General features: G+C 41.9%; 1 protein-coding gene across 4 annotated transcripts in view; it reads right to left on the reverse strand.

Annotated features, from left to right (window-relative positions):
- The window catches only part of fndc3ba (fibronectin type III domain containing 3Ba), a 100,341-nt gene that overhangs the window by 5,948 nt on the left and 81,346 nt on the right, over positions 1-13,047 (reverse strand). For all 4 annotated transcript variants that reach the window (XM_034857546.1, XM_034857548.1, XM_034857550.1 and 1 more), the window contains exons 24-26: positions 10,473-10,697; positions 2,136-2,302; positions 669-796 (exon numbers count right to left, since the gene is read on the reverse strand). In XM_034857546.1, the coding sequence (XP_034713437.1) occupies positions 669-796; positions 2,136-2,302; positions 10,473-10,697 (520 nt within the window). The remainder of the gene's footprint in view (positions 1-668; positions 797-2,135; positions 2,303-10,472; positions 10,698-13,047) is intronic.

Here is a 13,047-nt window from a genome sequence, read left to right on the forward strand (position 1 = left end):
AACAGAGCTAATTGGCACCAAAAATCCTGCAATGAAACAGGAGGGCTTTGTACCGGGTAATAGATCAACAAGTGGTAGTCCTCCCTGGAACTCTCTGTGCAAAGCCTAAGCGTAAATAATTTTCCTGGGAAATGGGAGAATGAGCAATGGGGAGGGCACAGCGCCCTGAGATTTGTGATATGACCGGCTGGCCTGCACTATCATCCAGGCAGAGGTCTTTAACTGCTGAGGTGTTCATCAGTGGCCCTCTACCGCCAGTCAGCGGAGGAGTTAACAGATTCAGCAGATTGTTGGCACTGAACGCATAGCTTTCAACTGCATGTAGTCATTAACAATTTCAACTTTTTCTTTTCTTCTTTTCCTCAACAAATCGGGAGGGAAGCTGTTTACCTCTTATCTACTTTACTTTCTGCGCCACACATGTGCTCCCTCGGACAAGGACACGAGACAAGAGGAATTTAAACAAGAGGAAGACATAAATCACGGCAGAGATCCACCACAGGAGAGGTTTGACACATGGGAGACCACAGAGCCGAGATAAAAAGAATTGATGCTCTGGACTATACAGAGACATAGGAGCTCTCAACGATATCCTCCACTGACCCGTGTGTGTGTGTGTGTGTGTGTGTGTGTGTGTGTGTGTGTGTGTGTGCGTGTGAGAGACAAACCTGTTTGTATTCTGACTCGCGTCCCACCAGCACCTGGAGCACGTAGCTCACAGGATCTCCTCTCATTGGTGCAATCGTCTCCCATGTGATCTCACACATGTTCCCCTCCAGCTGGTGCACTCTGGGAGCTGTTGGAAAAAACAAGATTTTAATGTTTTTATAGTGAGAAGACTAATGCAACATAAAAAAAAAATTATTTGGACTTTTAGATTTGGGCCCACAAAAAAATCAATTCATATTGTTCATATCAGCATTGATTGCTGCAGTCATGTTAATAGCTGCTGAGACAAACCTGCGTAGAGACTGCATATCGTCCTGGACGTAAGCCACGACAAAGAGAGGAGATTATTCCTGTGCCATAATTCTTTTTTCTTTTGTGTTGATGACTGTCTAACGAAGCAATAATATCCTTGGATGATAATGTCATTTTAAAGCGGAAACAACAACAATAATCAAATTCTGACAGCATTAATTGCTATGGGAAATACAGCGTACAATTTACTAAACCCTAGGCGGAGACATTTTGAATTGTCTTAAATCGCTCTGTCCTTGTAGTTCTGAATGAAAGCTGATGTGCAGTGAACCTTTCAGTCGGTGCACATGTAATGCTAACAGTTATATAGAAGCTGTTTGGACCCCCGAGGCTGTTATTTGCCTGGTTATAGATTTGTCAATGCTGTGTTGCACATTCACAGCACCACAGTCGTATCCATAATACGTTTCGGTTATATCACCTGAGAGGATCCTCTTGGCTGTGATAATTGTGGGTATAATGAGCGACTGCCTCTCAGTTTACAGCAAAGACCACAAACTGGAGGCAACAATCAAGCAAGGCAACAATAAACATGTTATCTCTACCCGCCAAACAGAAACAAATGTACTTCCTTTACTTGTCCTGTAAGTGTATCACCTCTTTTGGGCCCTTCAGTATCACTCATACAAATTCACACTTAGCCTAGTTATAATATTACTGAAGATTTATGCATTATGTAATAAAAGTGGGCTTTTCTTATTTAGCGATTAGTTGCTACTTAATTTTTTACACCAAGTTACTGCCAGGTGTAACTACTGTGTGGCTAACTGAGCTCAAGATTTTAACTGAAATTTCACAAAAAAAACATAACATAGCTTAAACGCTATGCTAATGTCACACTGAATGACCAAATAAGATAGGGGGTAACACCCTCAGAGTGAGGGGCCTGCACATAGAAAGGCGTCACAAGCAGGGGGTTTGGTGCCTTGCTCAAGAGCACCTTGGCAGTGCCCAGGAGGGGAACTGGCATTTCTCCAGCTACCAATCCACGCTCTGTACTTTGGTCTGTATGGGGACTTGAACCAGCGACCCTCGGTTCCCAACCTAACTCCCTACAGACTAAGCCCACCCCCAAAACAGCTTGTGATGTTATTGTAATTTCCGGTCTATATAGTCTTTTGATTGGACGGCGCAACAGATGTTTCCTGGCTTACCTTTGAGGGCAGGGGGTACAGACTTGGTGGTGGAGAAGGTGTGTGTGTCAGAGTAAGGACCCTCCCCAGCATCGCTGACGGACTGTATTCGGAAGCTGTAGCTACTGGACTCAGTCAATCGCTGGACCTTGTAGGTGTGGCTGGGACCGCGGTAGATCGTCACAAACCTGGACAGAAGATATAATGAAGAGGAAGAAAAGAGACAGTGAATCACAAATCTGTACATGAGGATGAGGGATGAAGGAGTGAAAAAGAGAGAGACTGTGTGACGAACCTAGCGAAAAGGTAAAGTGAGTCAAAGATAAGGGAGAAGGTGAAGAGTGAGGTGAAGGCGAGCAAAATGAGTCATTGTTCTAGGAATAGATTAGAGGAAGGGAGAGTTTAAAAAAAATAAACTAAGATAGCGAGCAGTGAAGGATGAGGCATCCATACTTGGTGTGCACTTATCACCAAACTCCAGTTTTGGAGACTGATGTTTAGGATTAAATTTAATGCAATTTTTCCAGGACTTTCAATTACTCATCGCAGCAGGCGTTACCAGTTAACTGTGCTAATGAACAGTGCTGGGTGCATGACACTGCTGGGCTTACCATACAGTTGATAAATAAATCACAGTTTTCTTGTTACTTCTAAATATGTTTGGCATGTGGTACCGTGAGGTGGGGTTGTCTTGAGAAATAAGTGGTTGAGACCTTGAAAAGAAACAGTGATGCGGGTGGGAAGAGTGGAGAATGCATCTTGACAAAGATAGCAGTGATTTATGAGCAGGACGAATACTGACAGGCCTTAGTCACAAATGTAATGAAAATGAGCACCTAACAAGTTTCTAGCTGGTTAGATGGACATGTTGAAGGACTGAAGGAGAGATGATAAGTGAGTGAAGGAGCCAAACGGGCAGCAATGGGGATTTAAGCTGAAAGGAGGGTTATTTATCGCCGCTATCAGCTTTTCAGCACACTAAGGTAAAAGTCTGAGGGGGGAAGGGTTATGGAGAGAGGGAAAAGTGAGAGAAAGACAAAGGTGACGGGACAAAGGAGAAGCTAGGAGGCAGTGATGGAGGAAGAAAGTCAGAAGAGGATATGAGGGAGAGGAGAAAATAAAGCGGGGTGAATGGTAATTACAAGAGCGAACAAGATGATGGAGGATCTGCTGTAAGAGGAAAGAGAAGAAAGAGAGAGAAGGTATGAGAGAGGTCATGGTCTAGTAGTAGGCTATAACTCTAGATGAGCTCTTTATGTAGCTGCACTACGGAGAAGTGATGGGTTTCTCAGGCTGATATACAATGTTGTTAATCCTTTGCCTCAGTGCCTCACAGACACCCAGCGCTGGTGGAATTAGTTCAGCGGTTGCATAGTAGAGCAACTCTCCCTTTGCTTACTCTCTGTTGACTCTAACAAGCACATGGACAAACATGAATGTTTTAGGAATATCAACCTTTCCATTATTATGAACAATGCACACACACACGCACACACACACACACACACACACACACACACACACACACACACACACACACACACACACACACACACACACACACACACACACACACACACACACACACACACACACACACTGCATCCTTGGTCCAGAGCCAGACATCTGACCAATTAATCCCAACAATGAGCAGAGGAGGACAGGGAGGGTATTAACACAAATACCAATGTTGGAATTTTGTACGGGCCTGTCATATTTACCTTTTGTGGTGTGACTGAGATGCTTGTGCTGTTTCAGATGCACACATAGCAAAACACTGCTTTGATTGCACCAGCCACAGCACTGGTTCCAGGAGCCTGCGATCCTTAATCTCACTCAGAAAAGCTAACATTTACTTTGGCATAACATTGTCTAAAATCTTTCTTTTCAAAAGCAAGTCGTGCCTTGAAAGCGTCTTTTTTGTGGAGCAAATGGTAAAAGAAGAACCAAACTTTTCGCAATGCACAGAAAGCTAACTAATAACTTTATCCACTCCACATGAATTAGTTACAGAAATTGCACATTATGACCAAAATAAATGTGTGCAATTCTCCTTAATATTGAAATCAATCATCATCACATTTGCACAAGAATTGTGTACACTTGTTGTTGTTCAGTTTCCATACTAGTAAACATATTTAAGCAATCATTGCCTGATATGGATGTATCATGCATGGGTACTTATTGATAAGGTTAGCGTTAGAGGCCAAAAAGAAGAAACAGCTTGTTTTCAAAGTAACTGAATTGTTTACTGTTCTGGAAAAGCAGATGGGTGTACATAAAGAAGAAAAAATGACGGGATACAAGGATTAAGCGATATGAGGAAATGAGGAACACGTGGGTAGATATGGATGGAAAAGATGGGAGAACTCAACTTAAGAAAGACTGAAGGACAGGAAAGAGGATGGAAGATGGACAAAAGGGTGACACTGGAAAGACAGCAATGGACGTACAATATGGACGGATAATTCACACGACATCAGCTTTAGTCAAGCTCTGTCCCTAGTGCCTGGTCTTCCGTCTGCTTTCATCTTAAAAATACATTGTCAGAAGGTCTGAGCCTCCTTTGCACTGCGATGCCTGTGTTGCCATGGTACCATACATTCCCAATACCCCTGCCAGAAGGAATTTGAAAATCAAACAAACTCAGCTTTTAAAGGGCACCCACGGAGTGAGGACAACAAGTGAATATAAAAAAGCCATGAGCGAGGGAGGACAGAACACGAGCAACAAGTCTGCAAACGGGGAGATTAAGAGTTGAAAAAAACAAGCTGCAGAAAAGGAAGGAAAGTAAAGAAATGAGATTCAATATTGTGAACCAGAGAAAACAGCTTTGTTTATCATCGTCCAAACCCACAAACAGGTGGCAGGGTCGATGGGAGAAAAACACAGAGGGTAAAAGATAAGGTGGGAGGAATAAAATGTAGGAAAGAGGGACACAATATTCTCCTTACAATAAAATGAGATGAATAAAAAGGAAGAAGACCGTCCAGGGACGAAGAGAGAGATACAGCAAGAGACAGGGTGCAGCCAATGTCAAAACAGAAACAGACAGTAATGCCATTTGGTTAAAAAATGACACTGATGAAATGCATTGGCAAAATCTAAAATCATATGATTAAATTGCAGCTGGCTATTCAATATTTTTGTTTACAAAGCAATTTCAAGATTCAATATACTTATCTAATATACTATTTTCAAAATGCCCTTCCAATCTCCCTTGATACAGTATGATTAGCGATGAAGCATCTGGTTGTCATTGCGATTTCATCAATGATAAAACTTTCAGCTAATTCATCCCAATAGAGTATGACGAGAGCGCAAAGGGGCACACAGACACACACACACACACACACACGCACGCACACGCACACGCACACACAAACTGTTGTCCTGTTGTCTAACCAAATGCTAAAAATCCAAAGTCTTCTTGCCTCATTTCCTACCATTGCTATCCTTTCATATATAAACTCAATGCTTACTGCACACAACTTAATATTTAAAATCAATATAATAACAGTTTGCATTTCAAAGCCGTTTTAAAAAGCAACTCTTATGTTACGTAACAATAAACAGCACACAAGAGTATGAAATCTGGTAATCTGGTACAGTTATGTGTAACTGTGAACGGAAAAAATGATAGTAATCAAATATTGGCATAATATGATAACTCAACTATTTCCAACCCCATTAAAATTTTAATTTATGATTTTTTTGGCAAAATTGAAAATTAAAGTTTGTCATTGTACCGCTATTGTTTCAGTCAATTTGCATATTCTGGTAGAGAAAAAATGACCAAATATCGAAAACGTCCTTGCTAGGAAAAGAGTTCTTGCTTTGGAGTAACTGGCTAGTTATTAGCTGCCTCCTCTTCTACTTATTTTTTGAGGATCGTTCAGTAATGTGGAAAAAATAATCTTCCCCGCTGAAAGGACAGTGACCACTCCTGAAAGTCTACTATCAGAGAGCAGGGAGGGACATGGGGACAGGAAGAAGAAGTAAAGGAAAACTGGTGGGACTAATGATACATGTAAGACCATTGTTGGACCAAACTAAAAGCTACCTCGGAAAACACAAACAACTCCTCTGAGTGGCTGTTGTCACTGAATTCCTATGGTTTTAGTGTCATACATTGTATGATAGGACACAGAAAACATTTTAAACTTCAGAAAGAAATGTGAATGATTCTGAAAACAGGATGGACAACATCATGTTGTTTCCACAAGGACAAAGAAAAAGAGTGGAGGGAAATGTGGACTGATTGTGAACAAATGCAGATTTTCAATGTCTGCTTTAACCTGTGTATGTGTAGGAATATTAAATATAACATGCTCGAATAATCATATAATCCGAGGAAAAAGTGGAATAAAAAAAAAGCAAATGTTTCAATTTACAGCTAATGCAAGGATGATTCTAAAAACATCCTATCTGATTCAAATATGGTGCATACAGCTGTATGCAACACACACACGCAAGCATACTAATCACTGTGCCAATTAGAGAAGGGTAAATAAAACACTCTAAACTGTAAAATCTGTTCTAATTTGGCTGGCAGGGTGTGGATTTGCACCTACGTGCATGCCTCTGTCTGTGTGTGTGTGTCTGTGTGTGTGTGTGTGTGTGTGTGTGTGTGTGTGTGTGTGTGTGTGTGTGTGTGTGTGTGTGTGTGTGTGTGTGTGTGTGTGTGTGTGTGTGTGTGTGTGTGTGTGTGTGTCGGAGAGGTTAACAGATCACAGGTCCCCATCTGTTGCCTGCTGCACTCTGGACCATTCCAGGGGTGCCAAATTGATGCCAGTCGAGCCTTAATTCAAACACTGATAACGGGCCAACCAGAATGGTAGAGGGCTCGACAGAGGGAGACAGGGACAATCTGACACGCGGGCAGATAGAATTGCCTCTTCACAGCTTTTCAGTTTAATCATTTTCTTTGTTCATCTTCTTTCCTATCGCCACTCTTTGCTATTTCTGCTTGTTGGATGTATAAAAATACTCTGCCCTCCTTCCAATTATGTGTTTCACCCCCTGTCAGCAATCATGTTTGCCCCTTCCCCTCCTCCTCCTCAGTCTTCTAATTCTCCATCTCCCCGTTTCTCTTTTTGTCACATCTGTCTGACCACTCAATTAAATGGAGGGTTGATTGTTAGAGGCTGTATCCCGGCTGGCTCCAGATGCACTCAACGTGACAACTCGCTGGTACATCTGGTTACTCCATACACAGAAAAACACACACAAACGCACTAACTAGGCATTAATCCACACAAGCTCCCCCATCTTCTCTCAAGCTGCTCATGTTCTGTCTATCTTGTTAGTGTGTTGTATTGAACTTCTGGGTCCTGATTTGCTATATTGACTAGGTGTAGGTAAAGAAGTCTGAGAAATGTGGCGCGCAGGGTGGCGGAGAGACCACTTTCTGACGTAGTTTTAATGCCCGGTCGCAGCGGAGACTCCATATATGAAATAGCTCCTAATCTTGTCTTCTCTCTACTAGGGCGGTAACAATATTAGTCCAGCGGCCTAGAGCCTTTTGATCAAATGAAAAGAGTACCAACATTTGAGCACAGGGGCATCCTGGGAATGATCTCTCATTGGCAGATATGGTCTGCCGGAGTCCCACTGCTGCTTTTGGCCCTCTGGGGGCCTCAAAGAGGGCTGAATAAATGTGTTCAAATCAAACGTTACATAGTACCATCTCAAACCAATCTGATATGAACAGGCAGGTCACACAGATTACTGACTTGCCCCTGCCAGCCAAATTATCCGCTGCGAGAGGGCCAGCAGACAACAAAAAAGGGCCCCTGAGATATGGCCTTGATCAAACAAAGGAGGTACCACGTGAAACCACCACCAAATGAAAAAGCACATCCCCAAACCTGAAAATCCCCATGCCCGACAAATTACTTACTGCAAAGGGCCTGCCAGACACCCCACAAACGCAGCCCCAATATACAATATCATACAATTGACTTAGATTAAATGCCGAGAGCACTACTTTAAACAGTTTCTGAACCATTTGTGGACATCCACAAAGTACAATCATCCCCATGCCAGACACATTTTCTGCTGCTTAAGTTCCACCCCTGAAATACCATCCCCACATACTTGACTTTGGAGCAGACTGTAAATAGAGATGCAGCATCACCCATGAGGGCTATTGGTTTGCTCATTTCCACAATGCAATAAGAAGATGGTGTATCACAGGTCAGCAAGGAATGTCTGTGACAGAGTCACGGAGACTGACGGGATTGGAGGCAGAGGAACAGCCAGCTGCACAGCTTCAGGCCAGCAGAATCCTAAAGGAAGGTCACCATAAGGATGCCTTGATCAATGCAATTACAGACTCACGTGATCCCTTTTCTTCTCCAGCAACAACATCTCCATACCTCCTGAATATAGCTACGGGAAGAGCAGCATCACAGGAGGAGACCAGGGAGCATCAGACTGGAAGCCTTTCTACTGGCCATGAACTGTGTGTGAAGTTCAAAGAGGAATGTGTGGCAGACAAGAATAGGTCAGGGCTCTCATAGACTATAAACTGTAAAACAGGGCTGAAAATGTGCGTACGCCTCTTCCCACGCAAGGTTTGCTATATAGAAAAAAAAAACTTGACGGGAGATTGTAAGGCCCTCCACGCAAACTCTGACCTCTGCGAATGCACATTTTGGAGAGAAAATGGGAATTGGCAACACAGATGGTGAGGTGGTGAACTGAACAGAAAGTACATGTGGGAATAATGATTACTTTTAATATTTTCAAGTATTGATGCCTCACACAGGTCTTTCTCTCCATATCATGCACGTTCTTGTGAACATGAATCCAGCAGTGTTATTTGCGCATGTACAGAGTAATTATAGTTCCATAAACACCTTGTAAAATCCAACTCAAATCTTAAATCAATATTTGTTCTCAATATTTAAATCGCTGCCGTCTCACTGTCACATGGTCCGCTATGAACCTAGGAGGACGAGATGGCCCGACTCCATGGAATACATCAAATACCCTAGCATTAGATAACGGCAGAACACAGTGTAAATAACTAAATGTCTGTGCACATATAATCAAATGTCAAAGTCTGAAAATACAGCCATTAAGCTCTCACGCAATTGTTACAGTTAATCTCCCCATTATTAGTCTGAATTTACTGTTGGTGACAAAACCTGCATGTAGAAAAGTGTGTTTGCCTTTTACACTTTCGTCTTTATATTGTATCTCTGGGTGGGGGATGTAGTTGAGGCTGTGCTTTTGGCAAGGTGTTAACAAAGTGAACAAACAAAAAGTAAACAAAAAGTTTTAAAAAATGGGCGTGTATAGAGGCTGATTCACGTGCGCACACTTAATGGGTAATCTGTGATTTATAAAAGGGAACAGTGCTTACAGATGTGCTTGCGCATGGTTTTATAAATCAGAATTTTTTTGGCATTCACCATTTTTGGCCTTTGGGCTTACGTATCCTTTTATTAAGGATCCTACGCACAGTTTTATAAATGAGACCCCAGGTCATTTTTAATAAAGATTCATCGCTCCATAAGTGACGAAACCATTCCCATTGACTGCAATAGCCTAAATGAAGAAAACATTCACAATATTGTCCAAAAATCTGATAATGAGATAAAATTTGGAAATTTACCACATTACTTCTACCCTGAGATTAAAATGTTTCATAACCATTAGTAGTTATTTGCAGTACTGTTTAATGTAAGACATGTTGATGCACTGCGGGTTCAAATTTTGATAATTCAAGACTCTGGCTGGATCGTTTGTGGAGGACAGTCCAAAGATGCAGAGGAGCAATGTTGGTGAGTGATTTGAGAAAACACTGTGGGAGGAGTAGGGTTTCATTAGTTTGACAGTTTTGGAGAAAAACAGAGTGATGGAATTGATAAGTCCAGCAAGGCTGAAGCATTTCTGCTCAAATGGGCCTACATTTTGGTAAAGAATGTTGCTTTCAACCGTGCCACTCGTCGCTAATGGAAGTACAGCTTATTTGCCCATGTTGTAAATTGTATCACACACTGTCGTGCAAGCAAAAAGAAGGCACTTCCTCATCCACTATGCCCAGTATTAGGTTACGCTTAGTGTACACTTCATGTAGGGTATCTAGGAGCTGGTGTGAATAACTTCAAATCATCCGACCAAGCATATGCAATGATTGTTTAGTGTAAACAAAATGTGTTCTTATTGTCTTCCTTAATAAATGTAATCTTTAACTGTGAGTTTTTATTGTGATGTGTAAATAAGTATGTTTTGACAGTTTTATCTTTCTTTACGCTGAAGATGTGGTCTGGAATGAAATAAGATGGACCCCTTCTCAGTCTATACCGTGAAGTATAGATTTGTGTGTGTGTGTGTGTGTGTGTGTACCTGTGGTTCTTGTCCTCCATCTGTAGTGTGTAGACCATGTCATCGGCGAGCAGGGCACGGGTGTGCGTGTTGCTGGCATTTTCGCCCCACTTCAGCTTCAGGCTCTGAGGGCCAGCCGCTGAACATTCGAGGGGGGGCGGGGCTGGAGGGAGGGGGCGTGTCCTCACCAGTAGGCGTGGACTTAAGGGACTAGAGCCGATGGCATTCACCGCCTGGATGTGTACACTGCAAGAGAGGAAGAGACAGATTACAATTTGATCACGCCAGATGAAATCCTTACAATGAAATGTCTTTCTACAAGTATTGATCCAAAACTTGTTTTTGGGGGGAAAATGCCTTTAAAAATAATGTTACAACAACATGTTTGTTGTGTGCAAAGGATCAAGTACACAAGACAAAAGAACATACACAGAAATGCTGGTTATAAACACTACATACTAAGTAACCTTGTGTGTTCTTAGCGTGCTGGCAGACCTATTTCTCTAATGGTGGAGTAATTTTCAGTGAAGAGGCTCATCTGATGTATTCGTTTTGACCCTGGTTCCCTTTGGCCATTACTATCCTCCTGTTAGAAGCAAATGTATTCTCCAGGATGAGACATGTGTCTGGATTCGTTGGCCCACTTTTTTTTCCTTCCTTTACAGCACAGTAGTGTGCATTAAAAAACAATTACTGCCGCACAGTGTTTTATGAGACTTACTGTTTGAAAATAATGTTTGAAGGGAAAATTAAATTGTATCTATGTGTTCATAATAAAACACTGACTACGAAATAGCATTTTCTCTAAAACTGCACCAGTTTACATGACCTTCTATATATATATATATTTTATTAATATTATATCCCACATGTTTTACTTTACCAAATTAAAACCTGTGTACTGTATGTAGGCCTATTATGGAGAGTCAACTTTTTTTGTTATATATACATATATATTTCTCGCTTTTTCCCCTGATGCTCTGAATGTTTAAGAACTTCCACAAGAACAACATGACGTTTGTGTGTGTGTGTGTGCGCGTTAGTGTGTGCGAGTGACTGTACTGTGTGCCGCAGCTGCCTCTGTGTGTGCAATGTGCATGTTGTGTATGTGGCTGTGATATTCCTGACTGTGCTTCTGTGTGTGCGGTGTAAAACACTCATGCGACACGGGTGTAAATTTGACTGACAAAAAAATAATAATAAAAATAATATGAGAGTGATAGGCTGGTCACCGGTCATGGCCGATCATCTGACAACGATGGTTTTGACCGGTGGCTGATCAACCGGTGCATCTCCAATAACAAACACGTGCGCGCACTCAAGGACACACAGATCTACTGCTCGTTAAAAAGCACTTGCAGAAATAGATTTCTTCCCCTGCTGCCTTTCTTCTTCCAGGTATCCCCCCTCCCTTTTACTCCCTTTTCTGTCAATGTCTGATCAGCTGATTAGGATCCTTATCAGCGGCCCTCGGCTAGTGAGCATCTACTGTCTGACATTCAATTGCTGATTCTCTGCAACTCTAACCTTTCACTGTAATTCATGCAGCTGTGTGAGGACCAATCATAAAGGGCATCGTCAATCGGTCCGCAGGGTAATTAAGCATATAGATAAAAGAAGATGGCGGATAGAGAAGAAGGAAGAGGACGACAGATGAAGGATCCTAGCTTTTGATGATGAGGGATTACATTTAGTTACGTAGAGATTTACATATCAAAGTTCAGTTCAAAAGATGCACCATTGTGTTTCATCATAACACAAAGAAAACTAAAGGTAGCACAGCAGTGGCCGCTGCACAACCACAAGGCTTGGGGTAACCATGTCCCCTGCTGAGAAAAAACACAAAACTTAACTCACACATCGTATGCTCAAGTTAATGACAAATAGCCTAGTTTGGTTAAAATTTACATTTTGTGGTTTTGTTGTCTGTTCAAGAATGAACTTTTAGCACTGCTGCTTAAGTAAATCTGTATTTTGTGATGTGTGACTGTGTGCCAATTATCTTCTTAAGGTGTCTTTCCAGACTAAAGATATTCCACACAATCTTTGGGGATTGAAGGTTATTGAGGCTTTCAATGAAAAAATGAAATGTTATTATTAGAAAATACATTATTTAGGTGCTGTATGTGGTTAAGGTGTGCTACTTTTAGACATATTTATTTTTCTCTTGAACATGCTAGGGAAAGTTCTCCCCAGTGTGGACAGACGAGAGGAAAAACACCTGAAGTCTGAATAATATTTATCAACAATAAGACAACCCGCACTAAAGCCCACACCGCCCCACTCTGACAGCGAAAACAACATTTACTGCCGTCCTTCCCAGAGCTATTCACGCTAATACAATATGAATAATATTATTTGAAGTGCCTCACTGCTGTAAATAACAACCAGAATTACAGTCATTGTCACACACACACACACACAAAAACTCCCACAGGAAGACTCTCATGCAAACACACACACACACGCACATGCGTACACATGCACGGTGTTCTGAGTCAGTGGTAGGCCATTACGCAAGAGAGCAGAGTGACATTGGGACAAAAACAACCTCAGAATGAAAACAATGGTGTGTGATCGCTGTGCCTCTTCATAT

Source organism: Etheostoma cragini, chromosome 20, assembly GCF_013103735.1.
Source record: "Etheostoma cragini isolate CJK2018 chromosome 20, CSU_Ecrag_1.0, whole genome shotgun sequence".
NCBI classification, from domain to species: Eukaryota; Metazoa; Chordata; class Actinopteri; order Perciformes; family Percidae; genus Etheostoma; species Etheostoma cragini.